Genomic DNA, 11,710 nt, shown 5'->3' with positions numbered 1-11,710 from the left:
ATACAAAACAAGGAAACAAAACAATCTCACCACAGGCCTTCGACAAAGAACACGAGCCGTTTGCTCTAGCTGCCAGGCATCAGTGTATGGCGAGGGACAGGGGCTTGGGGTTGCCCAGGCAAGGCCTCTGGGATGGGGTGTGGTAGGGGTGGGAGTGGGTCTCGAAGGCACTGAGACACTGGGTCCCATCTGCCCTGCCTGGGTGGGGAGCAAGGTGAGGGAGGGCTTTTCCTCCTCTATAGAAACCACCCCCGCCCCAGTCCAGGGACCCTGGCAGCTGAATCGGCGGCTGTGAAGCCCGATCTGTCTGAAATCAAAGGCACGTGTGGAAATCCACTCCCAGTGAAAGGGCAGTCCTTGGGGGAAGCCGGCTGGGCTTCTGGAGGGTCCCCTCTGAAATGTCAACAATTGAAAAACACAACCCAAAGGTGACCGAGGACCTACAGGGAACTTTATTCTCTCGCTTCTGTCTTCACTGGGGCACTGCCCCTTGGAAGACCAGGTTGGCTCCTGGCACAGGGATCCTCCGTCTTCTTGGGCACCTGTGGCATTGCCAACAGGCCAGAGGAGGCAACTGGCTGTGTTGGCTCCAGTCTGACCCCCAAAGGGCCAGCCGGGTCCTCTCTGCCCATAGTGGGGACGATGACTGCTTCTCCACGCTTCATACATAAGGCTTCCAGCCCTGCCTGGCTGGGAACACATGCAGAATGGCGGTCACCCAGCAGACTGGGAGCTGCCTTCTCTCCAAAAGTCTGGCTCCTGAACATCCTCCTCCTTCCTGGGGAGGTTTTTTGCCCCTCTGAGGTTGTGCAGGAACCAGAAGGACAGTTTCTCTGCTTCACCATGTCTGCGACCTGGGGCTTGCCTAGCCCCCCATTTTTCTGGCAGGCAGCAAGCTCCAGCACAGTCCACACAGTGGAAACCAAATGAAACGACTTTGGCTTGTGGAGGGGAAGAATGTGAAATAAAAGCAAAATCACCCACCCACAAGATACAACAGAAACCCCATCCACTAACCATCCCCTTCCCATGTGAGGCCGACCACCCAAGCCCCCAAACAACCCCTAAAATAAGACGCAAAGGCCTGACATATAAGCCCCAAATCAATAGACCTCTCCCGAAACATGCAAAGGAATTGCCCGCCCAGAAATACTCAAAATAGTCTGTGCAGATTATGAAGAGACCGGTGGCTTCGCACACCGTCTCTGTAAACTGTGGTACTGTGTCCTCCAGGGGATGCCCGAGGAGAGTGCGCTCTCTTCTCAAGGCCAGGACAGTGACAGCTACAAAAGATGGTCCTTGCTGGCACCTGGAAACTGCTTTTTCTTCAACTGACAGTGACAATGGCCTGCCCAGGACAGGCTTGAGCTCATAAGACTCCTCCAAGCCCCAAAGCCAGAGGTGGCTTCTAATGTACCCACCTGTGGCAATGCCCAGGAAACCAGCACAATTCACAAACACAGATAAGGACAATACCAGGGCTACCTGGGGTGGCAAGATGCCAGCAACCAAAACTGGTCCAAGCAGGGACAGGACACTGGAGGCCCCCTGCGACCATGTCTTTTCCAGATCTGTAGCAAAGGCACAACTGGGGTCTCCCACATGGCCTGTCCCAAATGGCATGTAATCCACTGGCGAAGTCCCCACAGTGCACAAGGGGGTCTCAGCTTTCTTGGCCCTGGGTCCCAGGCGTGGGACTCCCTGGTCCATTCCTTTCCTTACTCAGTGTGGGCTCCCCCATCTCCTGCCTTCCACCTGTAGGACAACTTGGATGCGGGGCATCTTTGAGGTCACCCATTCTGCAGGGTTGAATGTTGTCCAGCCCCCACGCCTCCCTTTTTTTCCTTTTCCTTTTGTTCGTCTCACCGCTCATCCAGTGGGCGGCCAGAGAGGCACAATGAGGCTGGAAGAGCCCAGGCCCTCTGCTAGTTCTTTTTCTCAAGGTAGTTGGAGGGCACCCAGCCTTTGAAGGGCTTCACACCATCCAGGATCTGGCAGTACCACCAGCCATTAGGGTTCCTCTCCAGAACCTCCATGGACACCCCCTCCTGGAAGCCTGCTGTCTCCTCATCCCCCTCGTAGTCGGCGATAGAGACGTAAACGTCTTTGAGGTTATTGTGGATGAACTGAGACTTCTCAATGGGCTTGGGGCGCACGGGGGACACGGGGATGCCGTTGCGCTGGGCGGGCAGCAGGGGTGAGTCTGAACCCTGGCTGGCAGCCCGTTCGGCCAGGCGGCCCTTGGTCTCGGGGGTGGCAGCGGAGCGAGCAGTGCTAAAGGAGGAGTTCCGTCGGACACCTCGGAGGCCATCAGTGGCTGTGAGTGACTCATTCCTCCGCAGGGCGCAGGACAGGTTGTTGTCCTTGGGTGGTGGAGAGACAAACACCGACTGGGGCCTGACTGCCACCTGCCGCACGCCATTCCTCATCTTCACTGCTGGGGTGCCTGAGGTCTTGCCGAAGCCCCCAGGGGGTTTCGAAGGGATGGGGGGCGTGGCCCTCTTGCTCTGGTTGACGGTGTTCAGTGCCTGGACCTGCCTCTCAATCTTCTCTAGGCTGTCTGACTTGCCTTTGTTCTGCCTGTCCTTGGCAGGCCCCGCATCTGGCTCTTTGCCAGAGGGGTCGGGTTGCTCGTTTTCATCCAGCACCAAATAGTGGGAAGGGGCCCAGCCCTCCAGCTCCCCAAACTTCACGTACCACCACCCACTCTCCTGCTTCTCCAGCACCTGCACCTCCACGCCCGCGGGGAAGCTGATCTCCGAGTCCTGGACCTTCTGGTAGGCACTGCATGTCACGTATGAGGTGGCTGGCCCTTCCCATTCCTTCTTGGTGGGACATGGGGGAGTGGCAGCTGGGAGGGTGATGAGGTCGGATGAGCCTCTCCTATACCCCTCACTGGGAGCCTCGGAGGCCGTCTGCGGGGGCAGCTCCGAATCCTCACTCTTGGAGCCCTTGAGACCCCCGCGGAGCTGGCCTGTGGGTCTCAGCTGGCGCCGTAAAGTGCTGATGTCCATCTTCTCTTGGCTCTGCGACTCTGCTCGGTTCAGGAATGGCTTGGGCCGGACTGATGGCTTGGCCCGGGTACAGGAGGTCAGCCCAGCTTTCGCATCAGCATCCTTCTTTGCCTTGACCTTAGGAGTGCCACGGATGCCTGCGTCTGAAGCAGAGCGGGGCTTCAGCTCGCCACTGGTTTTGGACAAGGAAGAAGAGGAGGAGGAAGAGGAGGAGCAGCAGGTGGTATTGATGGTGATGGAGGAAGAAAAGGAGGCTGAGGAGTGGTTCTTCCCCAGTTCTGCCTGGGCATTCTTTTCTGCCTTGAGCTTTAGGAGTGACGATGACTTGGGGGAGGCTGATTTGGGGGAGTTTTTCCTGACCAGGGACAGTGAGGAGCTGCCTGGGGAGTCACTGTCCCCAGAGGAGCCTCTGGCTGACAGGGTATCCTCTGTATACGGCTGGAAGCCCTCATTCTCATAGATGGTCTCCTCTTCCAGGGCCACGTCTTCTGAAGACTCGCCCACTTTGAAGCGGGCCCGCTGCAGAGAGGAGGCCGGTGACGGCCGGCAGGGCTGAGCAGGCCGCCTGTCCCCTGAGGCTCTGTCCTCCACGGGCTCCTCACTCAGCTCGGGCTCTGAGTCAAAGCCAAATGCAGGGATGTCATACTCAGGCTCCTCGTACTTGAGCTTCCGTGGGGAGTCCTGGCTCTCACTGGCCCCTGGCAGGCCCTCCTCGGCCTCCCTGGGCTTGCTGGGGGGTGCTGGCGGGGGCACCTTGGGCCGGGTCAGCGTGCTTGTGCGGCGGCTCAGGTTGGGCTTCTTGCGCTTATCGATGTATGATGCGGGGGCCCAGCCCTCCTTCTCACCGATCTGCACGTACCACCAGCCGCCTGAGTTCTTATCAATGACCTGGTGGATGAGTGCAGACGAGCCAGTAAGTTGGGAGGATCTGGGACCCTATGACATCCCGAAGTAGGAGTGTCATACTTTGGCTTGGAGATACATCATCTCCATTTTACAGATAATAAACTGAGCCACCGAGTAAGTGGCCCAAGAACCAACAGAATAAGTAATGCACCAGAATTCAAACCTAGGTCTCTAGCATCTCATGGTTGGTGGGTTCCCCTTGCCAAGTTACCTCCCTGGTCCTCCACATCTGTGTTAACACCCGGGTTGAGCTGGCCACTCCTTCCGCTAAACTGCACTGTTCCCAGTCCCTATGATGCTGCCAGTAGACTCACTAAGGACATGTATGAATAAAACACTGCCCTTCTGCTGCCCCTTCCCTCCTTGTACCCTCGATGTTGCTAGGTCCATCCTAGGAGGCCTTTGGAAGGGTCTCTAAGGTCAGAAGAGAATGGGAAGATGCAGATGAAGCGACTGGGAGGTAGAGGCCCGAGGCCAGGGCCTCTCTGGAGAGGCTCTTCCCAGTGTCTACCACCTGTGGCCATTTTACTGAAATCCCAATGAAATCCCGCTAGCTGAAGAGGTTTCTATGGGTTGAATGGTTTCCTGTGGGAAGTGTAGGGGACTTTCAGTAATTTCCATGTTAGTATAAACTGGCTTAAGGGGCTTCGTCCTTAACTTTTGAGATCAACCAATGGCCAAGAGTGTGACTGCTGGTTGTGCTGGGGTCCATTTGGACTGGGGAACGTAAAAGGCAGGTAATTGGGGATTGTGGGACACTCCTGGTGGGAGAGATCCTGGGGTGGGGAGGGGTAGCGTAAAAACACTGGCACCATGAAAGAGGCCAAGGAGGGAGGGAAGGATGGAGAACGCAAAGGCAAGAAGAGACCAGTCCTCTGTACTCCACCAAAAGAGAAAGATTTTCTCCTTCTTTGGGTCCTTCATTCTGTCCTTCACCCTGCCCCAGCCCTGGACCTACAGTTCAAGCACTCCTTGAACCTGATGGTTCTGCCACATTATGCTTTTTAGACTCTCCTAGAAACCTAAGCACCGAGAGGATGATTTTTCTTGGAAATTTAGTTCCAAGTTCCAGGCATGTGATTTAAAACATTCATATTGGGAATGTCACCGCTTTAGAGGTAGAGACTGCCCAGTGAATCTGACAGGACATCACTTGTACTAGTTGAAGTTAACTCAATTACTACACAAAGCCACTGAGAGAATTGACCGAGTTACAGCTCTTCTCTGCTGCTGGGAATACCGTGCTCAGCACCAGCCACAAAATACAGTGGCCTGAATGCTGGAAGACAGGCTGGGAGGGGGCGTCCCAGGATCTATCACCCCATTTGCAGAGAGAAATGCTTAAAGTTGGGGGGGGGAGGCGGGAGAAGTGACTGCATCAAAGGCCAAGGGTCATGTGGTATGACTTGGCCAGAGCCCATGTCCCCAGTATCATTCCACCTGCCTGGTCCACATCCTCGTGACCACATTTCCTACTAGGGCTCTGCAGGATCCTGGCCCTGAGGTGCTCCTGGGAGAAAAACTTGTAGGGTAGTGTTGCCTATTCTAGTCCCCTTGTAGATGACACTCCCAGTGACATCCTTGTATCCTAGGCTCTAGGAAGCCCTGCAATTAAAACAACAAACGGGTTGGATGTTGTTTAATCCACTGTCCTGGAAGCTCATTTGACCACAGAAGCCCTTTGTTTTGAGGCCCCTGTCACAAGCTCCCGCACATGCTCTGGGAAGTGTCGCTGTGAGACGAGCCCTGTGAGCTCAGGGTGGAGCATGAGAGCTGGGATCTAGTCCAGGCTGTGGGGCTGGCTGGCACCAGGCAGATGCTCATCCTTGTGGTGCTTGTTTCTGTACCTTTCCTGGCTGCCACTCAGCAGTCTTACTAGCAAGGCCTAAATGGGAAGTGCAGTTCTGCCATGATGAGTTAAAAACCTCGGCCTCATGGCCCGAGGCTTACCTCTGCCTTCTGTCCACCCCGAAAGCTGATGCCATCAGAAATGCACGACTGGAATTCGGCAATGGTGTAGTACTCCACTTCAACAGAAGGGGGCTCTGGTGGCTTTGGCAGTTGGAACCCCTAAGGTTGAAGAAGACACAGTGGGCAAAACCCTCCCAAATCAGAAGAGTAACATGGCCAAGTGTTGGTCCCCCCCACTCAGTCCCCAGAATGTGTGGATGGCTGTTTACACCAGCCGGACAGCAGCTAGCCTAAGTATATATCTATCACCGGAGTCTCAGGGTATACCCACAGGGGATTGCTCTGATGAGGCTTTCTCATACTCGGGATTCACGGGAGGCTTGTCTGAGCTATCAAAATGCTCACATTACGATTACAATCATCATCGTCATCACTGAGACAGGATCTTGCTTTGGGACCCAGGCTAGAGTGCAGTGGAGTAATCAGAGCTCACTGCAGCCTCCATCTCCTGGGCTTGAGTGATTCTCCCACCTCAGCCTGCCTAGTAGCTGGGACTATAGGCACATATCACCACACCGTTTTGTTTGTTTGTTTGTTTGTTTGTTTGTTTTAGAGATGGCCTCTCTCAGGATCTGGAGGAATTTGCTTTAAAAAAAAAAAAAAAGAGAGAGAGAGAAACAAAAGTAGAGATAGTGCTTTGCAATGTTGCTTAGGCTGGTCTCATACTCCTGGGCTCAAGCAGTCCGCCTGCCCCAGCCTCCCAAAGTGCTAGGATTACATCATAAGCCACCCTGCCCAGCACGGAATCCTCGCTTTTAAGACAGTAATTTCTAATCTTACATCTCTGGAGGTCAAATTTTCAGATGCCTCAATAGCTGAGTCACAAAATGAAAATTAAAAAATCTCCTATAATCCTAGTGCTTTTGGGAAGCCCAGGTGGGAGGACTGCTTGACGCCAGGAGTTTGAGACCAGCATGGGCAAACAGTGAGACCCATCTCTAAAAACAAAACAAACAAATTAGGTGGGCATGGTGCTATGCACCTGTGGTCCCAGCTACTCGGGAGGCTGAGGCGGGAAGATAGGTTGAGCCCAGGAGCTCGAGGCTGCGGTGAGCCACGATCAGACCACTGCACTCCAGCCTGAGTGACAGTGTCTCTGAAATTAAAAAAAATAAAAGGAGAGAAATCATTCTAAAAAAGCCCTTGCACACTGTGCTGTGGGAGAGGAAGGAAAGCCACTGTCCCGGAGTCTAGGGGCAAGGGCTGCAGCTGGGACTTCAGTAGCACAGGCAGGGTGAAGGAGCACAATGGTCTCTAGTCTGGGGTGGGTGTGTATCGAGGCAGTGCAGTTGGCTGAGCAAAGTCTTTAGCTGGTCATCATGACGAGGCCAGATAGGCAGGCACTAAATAAAACTCGCAATATTCTGTGGGCAGGGCAGAACCCACTGGAGATACTCAACGCTTTTCAGACACCGGCACAGCAGCATCTAAGCATGACATTCAAGGACATTTAGAAGCTGGCCTTTGCCCATGGTTTGCGATCCTCACCTATTCATTTAACAACTGTGTGTTGTGCATCTACAGGGTGCCAGACACTGGTCTAAGGCACTGAACACCCACTAGGAAACCAAACGGACAATCCCTTGTCCTTGCGTATTGTACGTTTTTGCTTCAATGGTCTTTTCTCTACTCAGCTAAAATGGACTTTGTACCCTGCTGTTTATGTTCTCCCTCATGCAAAGAGGTTCAAATAAAGCAATTGGAAAAAAAAGGTGGGAGGGACGAGGGGATGAGAAGCTTGGTGTAGCAGGAAGACCTGGAGAGACCTTAACCTTGGCTCTGGATCCCAATCCCAGCAATTCGCCAGCTGCGTGGCCCTGGGCAAAGCCCCTGACCTCTCTGAACTTCAGTTCTCTCATCTGTAAGTTGGAACTAATACCAGCATCATGAAGAGGATCCCTGAGATAATGTGTAACACTTTGGGCCTGGCCAGGGGCAGAGAGAGATCTCAATAAATAGAAGCGGGAGCTCAGCACTCCTCCTGAACTTCTCTTCTTCCCAGCCTTCCTTTCTTCAAGGCTCTGCATGTCCTAACCCTGCCAGTTGAAACTCAGCTGGGTCAGAGTGAGTGAGGGGTGGGAGGAAGCTGGTTTGAGGGATCGGGTGAGAATCTGCCACCCTTCCCAGTCCCAGGGCCTGGCTGTGCAGCCGTGCATGTGCGCAGAGACAGCGCAGACACAGCACAGGCCACATCTCTGGCCAGGTGGGATTCAGCTGGGCCTAACTGGAAACAGCAGCCCTGCCTCAGCAATCCCTGCATTTGGTAAGTGTGGAAGGAATTACCCCATTCTTGCCAAAATCAAGTCTGCCTGAAAATAATTAGCCGTGGCTAGAAGAGATGATAGGGAGGGAGAATACAGTGTTTGGGCATATAAAACGCCAAGGGGAAAAAGAGAAACCCCAGTGGGCCCCATGGCCAGGGCAAGGAGGGTCTCATTTCCAGGGATGAAATCTTTAAAAACTGTATTTTTAAGGAGGGCCTACTCTTCCACAGACTGGTGCCCCCTAGCCAAGGCCGATGTCACTGACCACGGTAACTTTTGCTGCTCAGCCCAGATGTGACTTCAGAATCCTCCTTAATCCAGTGCACCAGGTAGTAGTACCAAGCAGGCCAGAGGGGACGCAGGAAATGGAAGCCTGTTTGCTAGCCCTCCACAGACATCCTCTCATTTCACCCTTACAACAGCCCGAGGAGATGGCCAGTACTGTCCCACCTGATAAATAAGGGCACTGAAACTTGTGGAGGGCAAGTGACTTACCTACAGCCTCTCTGCCTCTAAGTGTCAGAAGTGGAACAGGAATCCACGCCTGGCGCTCTTGAAGACCCGCTCTTTCCACTACATCCCCCTGTGCCGACTAGCAGTTCTTTGTTCCAGGGCTCTCGGCCTGCCACCAGCATTGCAGGCACCCAAGCCCCGCACCCTTGATTGCATATCTGCCTGCATGAAGGTCTGGACACCAGGAAACCCTACCCATGTGGACCAGGGACCCTGGCAGTGTTAACCTCTTGAAGCTTAGGCATGAGCCAGTCCTGGCCACTCACAGTCCTCCCTGGAAGAGGCTCACTGATCTGCCCTCTGCCCTCCCAGACTCTGACATCCACCACCTCCACTGGGCATTCCTGACCAGGGAAAGCTGAAAGGCATCCAGGCTAGCATGGACAGCAGCCCCATTTCCAGCCCCTGGCAATGCCCCGGCTGGACACTTTTGCCGGGCAGTCTAAATGTTTATGTCTGCCAATGCAGTGAGAGGGATGGATTTATTTAGCTTTGGAGTGCCGTGTGTTTCCGATTATAAACTGTCCAGCCAGGCCCCCAGGAAGGCTGGGATCTGCGGCTTCCCTCCCTGCCCCCAGCTCTACAAAACTAGAAGCCCCAGCAAGGCCCTGGAAAACCCCTGGATCAAGAGGCTCTGCAGCAAGATAGTCAGTTGATCAGGCAGCTATAGTGCATCCACAGAATAGGAAGGAAAGGGAGAGAGATTTAGTACACATACCAGGCTGGATTCTCTGCGTGGTGGAGGTCTTGTCCTTAGGTTTGGGGAGCCTAGAAGAGACATGGCTTCAGTAATCCCAGTCAGACAATGGGCAACAGTGCCTATACCTGCCTGCCTTAGGTGAAACTAACTCCTGATCCTTGCAAGTTCATGCTTTTGCTCAGCCTTTATGAAGGACTTGATGCTCTAAGTTACTACGGGCACTATAGTTGGGCTTCCTCAAGGGGAAACTGTAGACCTTTACCTTGGCTGTGCTGCCAGGGAATCTGTGAACCCTCTACAATTATGTGCACTTTTCAAAATGTGCAGATATGTGGGCATTTTTCAGGGTAAAGGGTATATAGCTTTATCAGATTTTCAAAGTTAGGAGCACAGACCATGTCTATTTTTTGCTCACTACTAAGTCCATAGAAGCTAGCACAGTGCCAGGCAAGAGGAGGTGCCCAACAACTGTTTCCCAGCTGGTTGCCTAAAAGATTTCGCGCATGAGAGCTAACTTAACCCAGTGGAGCAAAACTAAAGAAACAGCTTTCCTCCAGATTTTAAGAATGTCTGGACACAAACAAAAGCTAGGCTCCTATAACACAAAAGTTTTAAGACACAACACAAGGCAACATTGGGCCAGAGATGGAGAGTGCCAGATTGCCCGGAGTCTCTTGTAGGAATGCAGGTGATTCTTGAATAACGCCCTGTTGAAACTGCCTGTGCAGAGTGGTAAAGCCTTATTTTCCACATCTTTTAGGTTTCTAGTAACCAGTGGAAAGTCATAGGGAAGGAGCTGCTGAGGCCCAGAAAGATGTTTCTCTACAGACTGTCAACTCCACAGAGCAGCCGTGCATACAGCGCCCACATTCAATAGCCTAGGGAAATGTGTCTTTGTTTTTTTTTAAAAAAAGTCAGCTACACATCATCTATCTTGACTTATAAAGCCTTTACTATAAGGAAAAGATATGTTTCTTGTTCTTGGAACACATGTATCTGCAGAGTAACCATTGGTGGCTCTCCAGTAGAGAAGGAGGGAACGCTATCACCTACATCCTTGTGATTTAGCTTCTGTGGAGCAGATGGGAGCCCCTGAGTCATCACACTCCTCTGCCTTCCCACTCCTGTGATGAGCATGACACATTTTGACAGAGTGTGGGTCAAAGGCCAGTCTGTAGCCCAGGAGGAAAATGCCATGGGGGTCCTGCACCCTTCCCCCCCCCCCCCACTTTCATGCACCCATGCTCATTCTCTAAGGAGCTTTACAGTGAGGACCCAGGTTAGAGAGACTCTTACTGATCTGGGCCCGCTGAGGGGCAATCCTGGCCACAGCTGGAGAGCCCTGGGCCAACCTGGAGACAGTCCTGTCAGGGATGCCCACGGCGCTGCCATTGGAGGCATTGCAGAGGATGGGCAGGCTGATCTCCTTCTTGGTGATGGGGGCCTCATGGCCTTCGCCTTCGGCTGGTGGGGTTTCCTTGTCTCCAGACACCTTCTTATTCAGCAGGTTGCTGATCTCCATGATGTTCCCGATGATCTCCACTGGGCCGGCCAGGTTCTTCTTCCGGGTTGGCAGGTCGTCCTTGGCCTTCTTCAAGTAGGATGCTGGTGCCCAGCCCTCTTTGCCCAGGTATCTGTGGGGAGGAGCAGGATGACCTCACACCCACTCCCAGACCCTAGGATCCATTTGGCCTTGCCCAGCGGAGGCTTCCTTACCATGTTCTGCAAGGCTTGGCAATCCCACTACTCTGGAGAGAAATGGCACCGAGAGTAGGTGGAAAAGACCCAGAACACCAGTTCCCGCTGCCCACCCCACCCCCCCCGCCCAACTGCACTCCTTTTTCTTTGTCTGATCGCTCTTGGGGTGGGCTCTCACTCTCTGCAAAGTTAGGCAAACGTGGGAGCTTGGGATCAGATCTATCAACTTTTGGGTTGCCCCAAAGGAGGACTTCATAATGGCCTGCTACTTCCCAATCAGTTGAGGAGAACTGGAGAGATAAGAACGAGAAGGTGTGGATGTGGTATGCAGAGTTAAATCCCCTGTAGGAAGGGGAGGGATTAGAGAGGGAGTTGATTCCACAGGTGAGAGTCAGGCAGTCTGAGTTCTAGTCTATGGCACCTTGCAGAAGTCCCTTCCCTGGAGCTCAGTTTGTCTCTCTTCTGCAATATGCAGGGATAGAGTCACTGTTAAAAATGTATCCCGAAGGACAGACACATTGAGATCAACTAAGATGTCTCCAAAGAAGGCTGACTGAATGGGAGAGTTGAGGTGCCACTGTAGGTGGATCCGCTATAGACTGTCATAGACCACGTTCGTAAGCCAGGCTCAATTTAATGTAGTG

General features: G+C 53.2%; 1 protein-coding gene across 5 annotated transcripts in view; it reads right to left on the bottom strand.

Annotated features, from left to right (window-relative positions):
• Positions 1 to 429: 429 nt before the first annotated feature.
• Positions 430 to 11,710, bottom strand: part of SH3PXD2A (SH3 and PX domains 2A) — a 253,525-nt gene continuing 242,244 nt past the window's right edge. For all 5 annotated transcript variants that reach the window (XM_017531126.2, XM_017531128.2, XM_017531127.2 and 2 more), the window contains 4 exons: positions 10,665 to 11,002; positions 9,387 to 9,436; positions 5,871 to 5,990; positions 430 to 3,902 (listed from right to left, as the gene is read on the bottom strand). In XM_017531126.2, the coding sequence (XP_017386615.1) occupies positions 1,926 to 3,902; positions 5,871 to 5,990; positions 9,387 to 9,436; positions 10,665 to 11,002 (2,485 nt within the window). In that variant the 3' untranslated portion in view covers positions 430 to 1,925. The remainder of the gene's footprint in view (positions 3,903 to 5,870; positions 5,991 to 9,386; positions 9,437 to 10,664; positions 11,003 to 11,710) is intronic.

This window comes from Cebus imitator, unplaced genomic scaffold (assembly GCF_001604975.1).
Source record: "Cebus imitator isolate Cc_AM_T3 unplaced genomic scaffold, Cebus_imitator-1.0 Scaffold71, whole genome shotgun sequence".
Lineage (NCBI taxonomy): Eukaryota > Metazoa > Chordata > Mammalia > Primates > Cebidae > Cebus > Cebus imitator.
The sequence above is the reverse complement of the archived record's forward strand: the minus strand, read 5'-3'. Positions and strand labels throughout refer to the sequence as shown.